Source organism: Phoxinus phoxinus, assembly GCF_949152265.1.
Source record: "Phoxinus phoxinus genome assembly, chromosome: 12".
Taxonomy (NCBI): Eukaryota; Metazoa; Chordata; class Actinopteri; order Cypriniformes; family Leuciscidae; genus Phoxinus; species Phoxinus phoxinus.
Window position 1 is genome coordinate 13,387,204 of NC_136887.1, and position 15,500 is coordinate 13,402,703.

A 15,500-nucleotide genomic window follows, 5' to 3' on the forward strand; every position below is an offset into this window, starting at 1 on the left:
AAAACAACCTGTGTAAGTTTCCTTCTTCTGTTGAACACAAAAGAAGATATTTTGAAGAATATTGATAACCAGACAGTAAGCCATTGACCATAGTAGGAAAAAAAACAAAACCTATTGTATTCAATGGGTGCCGTCAACTGTTTGATCTGCCAACAATCTTCAAAATATCTTCTTTTGTGTTTAGCAGAAGAAAGAAACTCATACAGGTTATGGAAAAGGGTGATGACAATATTTTCATTTTTTTGGGTGAACTATCCCTTTTACAGCGCTGGGAAGCGACCAAACCCCGCCTCGGTCTGCCTGATGGGGGCGTGGTCAAACCGTACAGACAAACCCGAACCAATAGGCATTCAGAAAGACCGAGCTCTGTGTCAGCACTGCCCAATAAGGTGATCCTATGTTTGGACATGGACTTTCTCAGAGTATATAACATGGCGAAAGCCTGCGCGTCATTGCCTGACGCCAAGGGTTGGGGTGTGCAGAGCGCAGAAGTTATCTTGCTTTAAACTTACATACTTTGAACTTTCTTTTTTATTTTAAATAACTTTATTTCATAAAAATCAAAGATTTATAAATTTGTTTTTAATCATCAAATCTACACAAGGTAAGTAATATATGAATTTATTATTATTTTATAAATAAAGGCGCAGTGTACTTATTACATTACGATATGTTTTTTCAAGTTCTAGCAGCTAAGTTAACGTTAACTTGGATGTTTCTTTTTAACTGATGGTTGATCAGGCCTACAAATGTTCTCCACCACCGTAAAACAACAGAAGCCTCTCTATGTTCGTAACGTTACGCTTAACATATGGCTTCGAAATGGAAGTTAAATTGTTAATGTGAATTGAATTAAAGTTTAACATTAAGTCGATTGAAACAAAACCAGATCTAGTTTAATGGCTTAAACGGAGCACAAACATCGTAACGTTAATTCTCTGGTTAACTGTTAGTGGCATAGACTGTTTGGTTAGTGGACATGCCCCGACATGACCAGCGGCCCTCACGCACGAGCCAGCCTTTAGTCTCGACTTACAACATTGAGTTACGCAGAAAATAAAGAGGACGTTGTAAAAATAAGCAATTTTGCTTTGAGTAACTAGGTTGTTAACGCGTGGAGATTGAAGTGCTTTACAGTTTCATAAGTCGGGACATGCCCGGGCATGTATTTAGAGCCTCAAAGCGCCCAACACTTGTTTTTTTGCTTAAAGCAATAGTCCCCTCCTCCACCACCAAAAAAAACCCCATTCTGTCATTAATAATTCACCCTCATGTCATTCCAAACCCGTTTGTTTTCTTTCTGCGAGATCTGTCCCTCCATTGACGGCTATGCAACTACTAACTGTTACCACTTTGACGCTTCAAAAAGTTAATAAAGAGATCGTAAAACTAATCGATTTGAATAAGGTCTACTTTATTTTAATATTCTGAAATCAGATATTTTGGGAACACTTGAGTTACATATGCATGCACTAGGAGGTGTATCATAATTTAGCCTACTTAAAATTCATATTTACTTTATTGTACTAGTAGTGCAGAGGTCAGATGTTTTCAGCTTGTATTTGCATCCCACGTTAAATTGTCTATATGGAAAACCGTCCAATAGAAGCATTCAACAACATGCCACATTTGTACATTGCTGAATCAGCCACAATTTAGACTTTCTTTTTGCTATTATCTTTAAGAGTGCTTTAATTTAGCGCTCATCATTTTTAAATGCCATTGTTGTGTTGTAATTTCAGATGATTGACAAGGTTACCGGAGCAGGGGCTTTGCCTTTTGCAGTCCAGCTCAAAGCTCTTCTGGACCAAGAAGCCAGATATCAGCCCAAACTCAGTGGACTCAGAGTCATCGAGTCTGCTCAGGATAATGGACTGAGAATGACTGTCAAGCTTCGAGACTTTCAAGTGAGAGAGCTTCTCTCCTTGACACGATTCTTTGGCTTCAGTGGGGATACTTTCTCCCTCGCTGTGAATCTTCTAGATCGATTCCTGGCTGTGATGAAGGTGTGTGTTTTTGGACAAATTTAAATGTTTATTACACCAATGGGCCTAATCATCTCAGTGTTTGACCTTCTGAATATGAATCAAAGATGTTGTATCTGTAGGTCCCTGTTGAATGATTCTTCTCTTGCTCAGATTCAGCCCAAGCATCTGTCCTGTGTGGGTCTCTGCTGCTTCTACATCGCTGTGAAGACTTCAGAAGAAGAGAGGAATATTCCTCTGGCCAGTGACCTCATCAGGATCAGTCAGAATCGCTTTACGGTCCATGACATGATGAGGATGGAGAAGATTGTTCTGGAGAAGCTCTACTGGAAGGTCAAGGCTCCAACTGCCCTTCACTTCCTCCGATTCTTTCACTCTCACATTCAAGAGAAGATGGACGCAGAAAGGTGAGCTTTGTATATTATAATGCAGTTCAAAAGTTGGTAATAATTCTGTCAACTTTTGGAATATTATGGTTTAAAGCTTCTGTATTCTAATATATTTCAAAGTGTAATTTATTCCTGGGATCATTACTGCTCAAACATTTCTTTATTATGAATATTGGAAATGGTTGTGCTGTTTAATTTCTGTGGAAACTTCTTTTTTTTTTTCTTTGAATAGAAAGTTCAAAAGAACTGCATTTATTTGAAATTAAACTCTTTTGTAAGATGATGAAAGCCTTAACTGTCACTTTTGATAATTTAATGCATCCTTGCTGAATAATACTAATTTCTTAAAAGTCTTTCTGACTGTCATTACCCACATGTTTGAATGATAGTGTATGCAGTGGTGTAGTCTAGTTTTTTGTAGTGAGTATACTGTGACTCACTACAAAAAACTAGTGAGTCACAGTAGTGACTACTACTTTTAGAAATGGTGCTTTTGAAAGAAAATTGTTATTGTTTTGGCAAGTTTACTGTTTAAATTAAAACATGTATGAAAACTTGTGTGATATTCCTTTTTAAAATAAGTTTTAATAGATTTCATCATTATTATTATTTTACAGTACATTTTACTGTGCAATTTCTTTCATAATTTCTTTGAGTTTATACCGAACTTTTATTTTGACAGGTTGTCGTAAAGACATTACAGTTTCTGTGTGTGTATGATACGAATGAATGACGATAGTTTTATCAAATGAAATGGTGAAATTCTCATGAAGTGACTCTCATAGCAGCTCTGCGATGAAGTTTGTGTCATGTGTAGCCTACATCATGTCCTCATAGGCTACATAGCTACAGTGAAGCGCTGAGGCGCTGACACAAGCACGCGCTTGCTTCAGTGTGTGTGTGTGTGTGTAGTAGAGCACACATTGAGCGCTCATTCCCAGAGACGCGTTGAACAACTGCAGTCTCTTTGAGTTTTTAATATTCACGCGATTTGATCTGTGTCCATTGCAAACACAGACGCGGTGAATTTATGAATGAAAGTGTGAAAGTTCTGTCACAAAACGAAGTTGTTACGTATCCTCACGCTTTTTTTAGTGGGTATACGGAAATACTTGGCATTTCCTAGTGGGTATACGGCGTATACCTGCGTATCACGTAGACTACACCACTGAGTGTATGTTTCTTGAAAATAACCATAACCTGTTTAAAATTATGTAGTAGGCCTACTTAAAATACTGTTTCAATCTTTCTTTTCAGTAAGAGGATTCTGAACATTGAGAGGCTTGAGGCTCAATTGAAAGCTTGCCATTGCTGCTTTATTTTCACTAAAATAAAGGTAAGCTGTTTGGACCATTCTGCAGTTTGATTTAGAAACAAAGTATGTTTGGAGTTTGACTATAATTCTGTTTCTACAGCCTTCACTGCTTGCTTTGTCCCTTCTGGCCCTGGAGATCGAGGATCAGCACGAGTGTGAGCCAGTTCCGGCTCTGAAAGAGGCTCTAGTTGGTCTACAGGAGCGTTTGTCTGTGAGTTTCCTTTATTTGGATTCAAGCTGATTTACTGATGTCCACAAATGGCTCCTGCTTAACTCTTTCCCCCGTCATTGATGGAATTTTCCGGGTTTCCGTGTCTTCACTGTTAACGGTTGAGGGCGATATTACACATCTTCTGAAAGATTACTGATCGAAACTATCGATGGCATTATGTAAGCAGATGCATATGTAAAATAACTTGATCATCAACCTTAAACGGCATATAAATCAAAACTGCTTAACATTACCGAATGAAATGTAGACCCAGGAAGTGCTTTAGGACTGTGTGCTTTGGGGTGTTGATGGACTTGATCTACTCCCATCTGTGTTTTGATCATAGTTCTGAATGCGATCCAGGACATTCGCTTTTTTTTTTTTTTTTTTTTTTTCAATGTTGCTTGTTTATGAAACTTACCCATATTCAAGTGTTGACAAAGAATGCAGAAGCTAGAATAAAATAAATGAAATAGAATTCGATATTCATTAGGGGTGTCACGATTCTCCAAATCCTCGATTCGATTACATTTTCGATTCTAAGGTCACAGTTCGATTCGATTCTCGGTTTTTACTCTTTTTTTTTTTTTTTAAAGCACAGGTTGCTATGCCATTTTAGACCAAACTTTTATGCATAATATCTGACCTTTGTTCGCAATGTACCACACTACATTGTCAAATTTAAAACATTTATTAAGAACATAATGTAACAATACTTATATCTTCAGTCAATTGGAAACAAAATAACCTGCGATCTAGTTTCTCTTTTGTAACTGCAGTCTTCTTCACAGAAGATGACATTCAAGTTCACAACAAACAAACAAACAAACAAACAGTTTAACTATAAATCTATGCGTCGCGCAGAGCCACGTCTTTAAAATTCTAACACTTTATTCTCTGAGAGTACACACACACACACACACACACACACACACACACACACACCGGCGGCGCCATTCGCCGTCTGCCCGCGGCGCCAGCAACGGCTAGGGGGACCTTGTTCAAAATTAATCCTGCCGCGCCAGAGAGCGCCATTCACATAGTTTTATATTACATTTATTTTAAATTAATACATTTTATATAAATGTATTTGTCTCAAATCGTCGTTATGACTTTGCTGCAATATACATGTTTTACATTAATTTACAGAAATCAGCTGGTTGAATGAAAATTGCTGATGTTATCAGATTTTCAGGATACATTCAGTTAACGGACGCTCTCTGAGATAAAGTGCAGACTAAGCAACGTTGTGCCTCATAACATAGATATGATATTAATTCCATATGTCCTTAAACATAATATTGCAGGCCATAAACATGAAAGTGCGCGTCCGGTGTAGGCTACGATACCTCGAGTTGTCATAGACGCGACGCGGCGATCTCGTCCGGTGTGTGCGATACCTCGAGTTGACAAAGACGCGGCACTTCTCGTCCGGTGTGTGCGATACCTCGAGTTGACAAAGACGCGGCACTTCTCGTCCGGTGTGTGCGATACCTCGAGTTGTCATAGACGCGGCGCTTATCGTCGGGTGTGCGTCCCCCAGAGGAGGTTGACTCGCAGCATTTCAACACGCGTGTTTTTTCTGCTTGACAAGTCGACCGAACGTGACATGGGGGCGTGGCAGCATCGACGATTCCATTTTTTAATTCGATGATCGAGATTGTGACTTAATTTCGATCGATTTCGATTTAAAATCGAAATCGTGACACCCTTAATATTCATACAACAAAATATATATTCTGGGGTCCATGAAATATTTGTGAAAATTATCAAATGCACTGGCAGGCAACCTTTCAACAAACACTGGTGGGGAAAGTTCTTGTTTACTTGGTTGGGAAATCAGTTGGAGACATAAGCGACGTGTGTTGTGCAACCAGTTATGCTGGGTTCAGACAAAGTCCCTTTAAGACAAGTCATTTCACTCACTGGTCATCTTTGAAACGCCTCTTGGGCATGCAAGTGCAGCTCCTATCTTTTTGAACAGGGAAACATAAATTCTCCAAAACTGTTGGCCAAGCTTACGATTAAATTTCTTATTTGAAATCCCCAATCAAATCTGACACTAACCGTCTAAATTTTTTTCTAAACGCTCGAATCATGACAGAAAACAAAAATGTTCAGGCTGGATCACGCTTGTGTGCAGTGGAAGCACGCGTCTGACTGTTTTTATAGGAACCGGAGTTTCTAACAGCATCTGTGGTGACGCGATGACTTAACCAATCAGTGATTGGCTCTTATTTAAAAGGCAATATTGTGCGTTGCACTTTGCTCCATTCAAAATTGTGTTATTCTATAGGCCTAGTCTTTGGTTCAGACTACTCAATGTTTTTGTCTGTTACACTAGTCACTGTGTCAGATTATGCGATCTGACCCCTAAATTCGTGTCGTGGACCAGAAATGTATCAGACTACACACTGCTTCCTTACCAATCATCACTTGATCTCTTTAACGACATGCGTGATGTCATCGAAAAGGTTATGCAGTAGTATCTGTCGGTACACGATCCGTTCCACCTGCACGATCCGTTTCACGCATGCGTAGTAGACGCAGTAGAAAACGCGCATGCGCAAATGATAATTCTGTTTTGCGACGATTTGACACTGCACGATGTGTTCCACGCATGCGCATATTTGTACCGTTAAACTTTCATTCACTCACACAGCTGTGTGTGTGTGTGAGAGGTTTTTTTTTTTTAACTTAAATAAAGATATTCAAATGTACTTCAGTACTGTCCACCTCTGGTCTCATGTCACTTCTATGTGCACACATGCTTCTTTTCAAGTCATATTCATTGTCAGTTTGAAATACTCTTTAACGTTTCCCCAGACTTGTTTGTAGTTCTTCATGTAAGTGCAGATATAGGCAGAAATGCATATTATGGTCCTTATTGTCTTCTGTAAACAACATTGAAGGGATTATTTTCCTCATTTAGATTATATAGATATAGCCTATATTAGCCTACCCATAGCCTACTAATACAAAATTACTCAATTTAAAAGTTAACTAATATTAGCAGCTTTTAATAAATAAATAAAAATACAAACCGTCTTTGACAATATTGACCTCAGACCAAAACACTAAATTAAGCCTAATACCATACAGCAATGAATCGCAAAGGAGAGTGTGGAGGAAACTGATCATGTATGTTCATGTAACTCCTTTATTGTTTTGGATTGGCAACCACGTAAACACATCGAAATTTTAACCCTTGTGCATCGTTCAAATTCCCATCCTTTCGTTATGTTCGTGGCTGAAAACAGCCACTACTTTAAACTGCTGTAAAAATTGATCAGATAAATATTTTTTTGCCATTTTTTTTGCATAAATCTATTAATCAACCTCAGTCCTGTTCAAAACTACTAAATGTTTTTAAAAAAATCAAGATTTTAACTCTTTAATTGCCAAATTCATAAATTATGTCACTGATTTGGGAGGGAAAAAAACACAAAATTACTTATTTTCAATATAAAATTTGATTGTGGACTGGATTTTTTTTTACCTTTTATCACAGTCTTGGACATGTCAAAGATTAGAAACAACATTGGTTTTGATGCATTGATAGTTTTTGTGCAGCATCAGATTTTAACTTTTTCTCCCTCATTTACTGTTCGTGGCTGTTTTTGCCCCATTGACTTCCATTATAACCACATTTTTTGATTGCAAAGCCATGACACCATAAAATCATGCATTTTTGATTGTTGGTGGTTTTCCCTGTTGGGAAGAGGTAAAAATTTAAATTTTTACTGTTGATAACCAGGTGGCACCATTAACCCTTTAGATAGGCCTGTGCAAAAAAAAGCTTAGTTTCTGGCTTTTACATGGAGTTATATGGAGTATAATAGCATAATAATGTGTGTGTGTGTGTGTGTGTGTGTGTGTGTGTGTGTGTGTGTGTGTGTGTGTGTGTGTGTGTGTGTGTGTGTGTGTGTGTGTGTGTGTGTGTGTGTGTGTGTGTGTGTGTGTGTGTGTGTGTGTGTGTGTGTGTGTGTGTGTGTGTGTGTGTGTGTGTGTGTGTGTGTGTGTGTGTGTGTGTGTGTGTGTGTGTGTGTGTGTGTGTGTGTGTGTGTGTGTGTGTGTGTGTGTGTGTGTGTGTGTGTGTGTGTGTGTGTGTGTGTGTGTGTGTGTGTGTGTGTGTGTGTGAACTCACCTTGATGCGTCTGAGAAAATCAAAATATGCACCTCAGCTCTCAGAACTACATGGAGTAAACAAAAACAAAGTAAGTGTATTTATGCATCTGCCTTTTGATGGTGAGAAATGCAGACTAAACAAAAACTAAGCAAGTGGATTTGAACACTTGCATGCAAGCCTGCTTGTCATTTGATGGTGAGAAGAGCAGCAAGCAACATGAGAAAGGGCTTGACTTGTAGTGAAGTTTTAGAGATGATTCTGCAGCCGGACCCCTCCAGCGAGCGGCAGGATGTGTTGTCTTCTCCCTCTGACACCACAGACTCAGGAGAGGCAGATCCTGATTTGGATGTGGCACCCTCATCATCCTCTCTAGCTTCCACTGAAGGCGAGGAGGATTCGGAGGATCCTGGGTCTGGGTGGATTAGGAGAAACGGCTAAGTGTGGTTTTCCACCAACGCGGAGACAACTCCCTTTCTTCAGCCTGCCAGAGGCATGACTTCATGGCCGATGCGCTATGCCATCGCAAGGGTCCAGAACATTGATTCTGTGTTCAATCTGTTTTTTACGGGCGCCGCACAATGAGAAACTGGACCGGGGTGGACTCCACAGATCTCCGTGCCTACATGGGGCTACTGATTTTGGCCGGCGTCTACAGGTCCAGAGGGGAGTCCACACGTTGCCTGTGGGATGATCGCAGTGGTCGTGCGATTTTTAGAGCCAGCATGTCCCTCTCAGGATTCATGAAATCTGCAGAGCTCTGCGTTTTGGAGGTTGGTCATGCTGACAATGAGGTCAATCATCTCGTCGGCCCTGGAGTCGACTCTGGCAGGCTGAAGAAAGGGAGTTGTCTCCGCGTTGGTGGAAAACCACACTTCGCCGTTTCTCCCAATCCACCCAGATCCAGGATCCTCCGAATCCTCCTCGCCTTCAGTGGAAGCTAGAGAGGATGATGAGGGTGCCACATCCAAATCAGGATCTGCCTCTCCTGAGTCTGTGGTGTCAGAGGGAGAAGACAATACCATCCTGCAGCTCGCTGGAGGGGTCCGGCTGCAGAATCATCTCTAAAACTTCACTACAAGTCAAGCCCTTTCTCATGTTGCTTGCTGCTCTTCTCACCATCAAATGACCAGCAGGCTTGCATGCAAGTGTTCAAATCCACTTGCCTAGTTTTTGTTTAGTCTGCATTTCTCACCATCAAAAGGCAGATGCATAAATACACTTACTTTGTTTTTGTTTACTCCATGTAGTTCTGAGAGCTGAGGTGCATATTTTGATTTTCTCAGACGCATCAAGGTGAGTTCACACACACACACACACACACACACACACACACACACACACTTTATTATGCTATTATACTCCATATAACTCCATGTAAAAGCCAGAAACTAAGCTTTTTTTTGCACAGGCCTATCTAAAGGGTTAATGGTGCCACCTGGTTATCAACAGTAAAAATTTAAATTTTTACCTCTTCCCAACAGGGAAAACCACCAACAATCAAAAATGCATGATTTTATGGTGTCATGGCTTTGCAATCAAAAAATGTGGTTATAATGGAAGTCAATGGGGCAAAAACAGCCACGAACAGTAAATGAGGGAGAAAAAGTTAAAATCTGATGCTGCACAAAAACTATCAATGCATCAAAACCAATGTTGTTTCTAATCTTTGACATGTCCAAGACTGTGATAAAAGGTAAAAAAAAATCCAGTCCACAATCACATTTTATATTGAAAATAAGTAATTTTGTGTTTTTTCCCCTGCCAAATCAGTTACATAATTTATGAATTTGGCAATTAAAGAGTTAAAATCTTGATTTTTTTTAAAAACATTTAGTAGTTTTGAACAGGACTGAGGTTGATTAATAGATTTATGCAAAAAAAATGGCAAAAAAATATTTATCTGATCAATTTTTACAGCAGTTTAAAGTAGTGGCTGTTTTCAGCCACGAACATAACGAAAGGGTAGTGAATTTGCCCAGAGTGTACTGTTGAGTTTTTGAAAATTTTCAAAGCATTTTCCTAAAATATGTGTAAAAATAAGCTTTGTCACCAAAAATCATTCCATTTGCTGAAACACGGAAAAAGTTATGGCCAAAATAAGACTCAAAAATACCCCATAGTGGCTGAAAACAGCCACAACAGCACATAAGGGTTAAACACAATACAACTAACGTTACACAAATATGCCGCTAGTTGTCCCGCCTGGCCGTCAAGTGTTTCATCGCATGCGCGGTACCGATAGTGTAGGAAAACCGTGACGTTTTCTACTACGTAACTACGCGCATGCGTGAAACGGATCGTGCAGGTGGAACGGATCGTGTACCGACAGTATCTATGTTATGCAGTAGTATGCAGGCTTTTTTGTTTTATATAAATAAGATTCGACACGATAAGTAAAATTAAAGCACAAACTCGTGGTCAAAAGTATGCAATTAAACAAAGATACAAATTATATACACGGTGCTTTAATTTCAGGAAGGTCTACTAGCATTATTAGATTTCTTTTTAGACCATACCTGAACAGTAAAGTAATCAAATGTAAAATAACATTGCATATAGTTTATCATAGAAAGATTCATGCTCAAAGTAATTAATTCAAGAGCATTGAGTGATTTTTGTCTTTGCCTTTTGTTTGATTCGCAGTAATGGCGCAATCGTCAGCATGTTTATTAGACTGCTGCCCGTTTAAGACCGAGTGCAGATCTAATAGGCTACTGATCCACCATATTTCCTCCCAACTATTAACGTCCATTAACAGAAACCAATTTTAAATGAATCTCCAAACGGTGGTTTGTTTGGTGATTGGTTCTATGCAACGATTATTGATTGGATGTTGATATGTGGGTGTTGCACTCAAAAGTGGAGGCAAAAGATTGGAGAAATCGTGCATCGTCGCCAGAGAGAATTTGACCTTTCGATTAAACGTTACGTAAATGGTAATTTGTGTTTTGTGATTTTTGCATTTCAGGTTAAATCTGGAGACCTGGTTTGCATGAGGGAGCTTGTTGCTAAATGCCTGGCTGAATACGCCACCACCAAGTGCCTGAAACCAAATGGCCAGAGACTGCGATGGATAATTTCGGGTAGAACCGCCAGACAACTGAAGCATAGTTACTACAAGATTGCCCATCTACCCACGATTCCTGAATCTGCTTATTAAGACTGTTAGTGTTCAGTGCCCATGACTGAACAACTTTGTGTGATTGGTTTAATACTTTAATCTATGCTATGGGCACCCAACACTAATTTCTTTTAAGTGCTTAATTTCTGCTAACTTTAATTCCTTCCTCAGTCTTTATGTCCTCTATGACACTTGCCGTGATTGTATTTATTTAACATCCGCACTGGCTCAATCTTGATTACTAGTCAAGGGTGGGTTTGAGCAAGTCTATCAGATGGGTTTCACTGGTAAGGCTTGCACATGTTCATTTGAATCGGCGCAAGAAGCGCTGGTTGTTTTAAAGCAATGAAGTATAGAACCGCCTAGGTCCTCAGTCCACTGTGTGGAAGAGGAGGGAGAAGGGTTTTGAGATTCAAGACAACAACAGAACCAAGAGATCAGGCCCAAAACCCTTAACTCCCACCCTAGGTTGTCAGCTGTTGTAATGCACACTCCTACCCAAGGTGATGAAAATGAGATGTTTTTTTTGTTTTCTTTTGTTTATTTTGGCATTCTGCTTTCTAATGTGGCATGACGAAATCTGGATGGCTATGGAAATGCAGGTTTTAACTTGATTTAACGCCTGTAATAGGAAGAAAATAGCTAATTACTAACTAACCAGGCTGAAGCTTATTTTACATTTGGTTATTACTACAAATTTATGTAACCATGACCATTTGTTTTATACCTGGTATAAATTCAACTCCAAACAAAGATGAGTGGTACAAAAAAAACTGTTGAAATGGATTGAATTTAATGCAAGTGGCTCATTTTGTTTTGGCTCTAATCTGAAATTTGAGCAGCGTTTTGCAAAATGATGTAGTTGAACCTTTCAATAAAACTGTATTGAAATGTGAAAGACTCTTGCTTGTGGTGTTTGAGAAAAGCCATTTAATAAGTGCTTGAATAATTATTGAAATTCAAAGGATGGTTGAGCCAATTGTCTTCTAAAACCACTGGTGGGAATTACAAGAAATACCTTGGCATTTGTAAATTAAAACCACCATTAAGACTTGACCCAAAGGCTGCTTGTGATTCGATTATGGCTTTATATCAATAGCCAGATAGCGATGTGATCTATTTAAACCAAAGGAAGAAATGTGAAAATGTTCTCAATGGAAATAATTGGTGCAATTTGGTAAGACTACACCAAGTACATTAATGAAAGTAGTCCTTTTATTTTTGCAAGCTGGAGAAATCTGGTCCACCACCCTGGAAGTTCCCGGAGATCTCTGCCCCGCTGAAGTCGAATCCAGGGTTCTGTTTGAAACGGGATGGGGAAGATGTATAAATAATATATAAACATTTAGAAAGTTACAAGAGACTCAAGTTTCTTTTAAACTTCATTCGTCAAATAAGCGTATCACCGTTTCCATCAAAATATTAAGCAGCACAGTGGTTTTCAAAATTGATAAATGTTTCTTGAGCATTAAATCATGATCAATGATACTGAAAATACAGCTTTGATCGCAGGAATAAAATTTCAGCTTAATATTTAATTACATTTCTAAAATATATTACAATAGAAAAGTTATTTTAAGTTGTTAAAATATTTCACAATTATAACAGTTTTTGAGCATAAGGGCACGGTTACATAAAAAGTAAAAATGCTTTTTTTTTCTGCGTACAGACGACTTATCAAAATGATCCCGGTTCACACGTATCCAAAAAACAACTAAAAACACTTCTTCTGCCAAGCCAGTAGTTGAAGAAAAACTATGCGCTTATAGATGTAATGCGCATGATATCACTGTTTGGTGATGAGAAGATACCAGTATCGTTTTCAAAAACTTGCACTTTGAAACTCACTATTCAATTTAATTAATGAATAATACTATTGATTAACATTACCAAACATATTATTTTTATTATTATTTTTATTAATACTGTGAAGCTGCTTTGATACAATCTGTATTGTGAAAAGCGCTATACAAATATTCTTGACTTGACTTTCAGGCCCACAAAATGCCGCTGTCACGTAAATGAATGGCCGAAATGCATAAAAAGTTTTAAGTTTCGTGTAATGGCCCCTAAGAGACTTCTTTCAAAAACGTCTTCAAAAATCTTACCGACCCCAAACTTTTGAAATGTAGTTTGAATTAATTTGGCAAATAAATATATTTATATATTTTTTAATTCAGGAGGTTGTGAGCAGGAGACCTTCAGGTACATCTGAATGAAGTGTGAGCCCAGCAGGGTGCAGTGAAATATATGCGCACCTCTCTCTGAAACCTCTCCAGTGTGAGCTTCCTCTGCATCTGATCCTGCACCCACGGGTCCGCCGCAAACTCTCCCTCCAAAAGAGACTGCCAGCAGTTCCCAGCCTCTCGGTTCGTCTTCATGAGAACTATTTGGATCAATTTTTTGTCCTCTGCAAGGCACAACAAAGACAAAAGTTTTTCCAAAGATATATTTTTGAAGTTGAAGCATGCACTATTTACTCTAACATGAATATGTAAATGGGTTTTAGTCTTACCTAACGTCCATGTTGCTTCGTCGCCGACTGTAGATCCAAACAGCTTCCCCTACGAGACGAACAGTAAACGATTTAAAATTTAGAAGTAGCTGACAGTTTCCATTAGCATCACTATCAACATGTACCTCAGCGGGACGCTTCACATGCCTATGCCACATTACAGCACACAATAGAGGCGCATGACAGTAATTACACTAACGCCACATTTCCAGCTGAAATGTGATAATGCATTGTGTTTATATGACAGGAAGTCGCCGAACAACAAAATATTCCTTTTAGTCATACAGTTTACAAACAACTATAAAGGACCGATTGAGGGTACTTGAGGCACTTCAACACAAGTTGCCTATGGCAGGGCTCAGGGCTACCACACATTCTGACCAATGAATTTCCATGACTATTTCAATGCCTTCCCAGTTGTTTGCAATTACTGGATATAGATCTTTAAAATGATTTTAATCCCTCCGGGAACAAGCAAATTCATTTTAAATTCACAGAGCAAATTTGCCAATTTCTCAGAGAAACCATTTGTCTGTTTGACCATCTAAACCTCCTATACTTCATTATTAAAACATCTGTCATTAATAATGTAGTGTGAAGTGTAAAATAGTGTGATTTACATGTACAATATTCCTATAAAAAAACATCTTATGAAATTCTATGAAACTTGTTATTACAATATTTGTTGACACTTTAGATTAGGGTCCAATCCAATTCCCACTATGAACTACGACTTTTGCCTCAAACTCCTAATTACTGCTTATTAATAGTTAGTAAGGGAGTTGTTACAATGTTTTAGGTAGGATTAAGGGATGTAGAATATGGTTATGCAGAATAAGGCATTAATATGTGCTTTATTATAAGTACGGTACTAATAAACAGCCAATGTCATTGTAATATGCATGCTTATAAGCAACTAGTTACTGGTGAGAATTGGACCCTAAATTAAAGTGTTACCCAATATTTAAGTAATAATGTGTATTGCCTTCAAATCACATAAATATTAATTTGATAAAAACAAGACACTTATGTAATAAAGTTGTTTTGGCCCATGCTTACATACAATGTGTAATACAATAAAATAAATTAATATTATAGTAACAGATCATTCCATTACATTTTTAGCTGAGAAATAATGTGCAAATCTGGATAACTTAATGTACAGTTAGTAGAATTTGAGATTTCTGAACAGGCACTGCTAATGTATACTAGTGTGTGCACAAAAAACAAACAAACATAAAACGTAATTTACTACGTTTTAAACTTTGTTTTTTTTATTTACATTTGTAACTATTATTGTTTTATATTTGAATGACATCGAAGAGCACATTATACTACAAAATCTGGATTTGAACATGAAAAGCATCATTCACCAATTCATTTTTAGGTTTCAGAAGGCTGTAACATGTCAATTTTGATTGTCAGTTATGGGCATTTGTGTATTATGTTGTCAAAGTTACTTTTAGTATAGTTACATTATACGTAGCAGTAGCACAAAACAACAGGACACAAACATCTCTCCACGAAAAGTTACTATCTGCAATCTTAACACTTAGTAAACATTTCCCCTCGTCTCCTCGATGCTCATCAAACCTTGAAGATCTGTTGGTCTTTCACACGAAGCTCGATCTGTTTGCTCCCGATGTTACACTTGATCTCTTTGGCTGAAGTACCAGGAGGAACATTGACTTCGATGAAAACCTCTTCCATAGTCTGATACCAGGAGCCCCATGCTGTTTTACACGGGATCACACCACTCCTCTCCTCAAAATGCACTGACATACTGCTCGTTTCACAAGTCTCTCATCAGTGCGGCTGCTTGAGATCCTACAAAC

At 38.4% G+C, this 15,500-nt stretch overlaps 2 protein-coding genes across 2 annotated transcripts; one reads left to right on the forward strand and one right to left on the reverse strand.

The window, feature by feature from the left end:
- The first annotated feature begins 409 nt into the window (after positions 1–409).
- ccng1 (cyclin G1) lies at positions 410–12,048 on the forward strand. The gene is made up of 6 exons (XM_079631572.1): positions 410–604; positions 1,743–2,006; positions 2,139–2,392; positions 3,632–3,710; positions 3,790–3,900; positions 10,998–12,048. Exons 2-6 carry the CDS (start codon positions 1,743–1,745, stop codon positions 11,187–11,189), a joined length of 900 nt encoding a protein of 299 aa, XP_079487698.1. The 5' UTR covers positions 410–604; the 3' UTR covers positions 11,190–12,048.
- nudcd2 (NudC domain containing 2) lies at positions 11,668–15,499 on the reverse strand. Its single transcript, XM_079631581.1, has 4 exons — positions 15,259–15,499; positions 13,666–13,714; positions 13,409–13,560; positions 11,668–12,449 (listed from the first exon to the last, which is right to left on the reverse strand). The coding sequence occupies exons 1-4, from the start codon at positions 15,445–15,447 to the stop codon at positions 12,366–12,368; spliced, it is 474 nt and encodes a 157-aa protein (XP_079487707.1). The 5' UTR covers positions 15,448–15,499; the 3' UTR covers positions 11,668–12,365.
- Between the last annotated feature and the right edge of the window lies 1 nt (position 15,500).

What these genes read in the sequence shown, in the direction of transcription:
- nudcd2 (XM_079631581.1), bottom strand. Translation starts at nt 15,447, where the DNA reads ATGTCAGTGCATTTTGAGGAGAGGAGTGGTGTGATCCCGTGTAAAACA. An exon ending in AAGACCAACAGATCTTCAAG is followed by an intron (nt 13,715 to 15,258) that starts GTTTGATGAGCA and finishes TTCGTCTCGTAG; the next exon opens with GGGAAGCTGTTTGGATCTAC. An exon ending in TGGAGAGGTTTCAGAGAGAG is followed by an intron (nt 12,450 to 13,408) that starts GTGCGCATATAT and finishes CGTTTCAAACAG; the next exon opens with AACCCTGGATTCGACTTCAG.
- ccng1 (XM_079631572.1), top strand. Translation starts at nt 1,743, where the DNA reads ATGATTGACAAGGTTACCGGAGCAGGGGCTTTGCCTTTTGCAGTCCAG. An exon ending in GATTCCTGGCTGTGATGAAG is followed by an intron (nt 2,007 to 2,138) that starts GTGTGTGTTTTT and finishes TCTCTTGCTCAG; the next exon opens with ATTCAGCCCAAGCATCTGTC. An exon ending in GAGAAGATGGACGCAGAAAG is followed by an intron (nt 2,393 to 3,631) that starts GTGAGCTTTGTA and finishes CTTTCTTTTCAG; the next exon opens with TAAGAGGATTCTGAACATTG.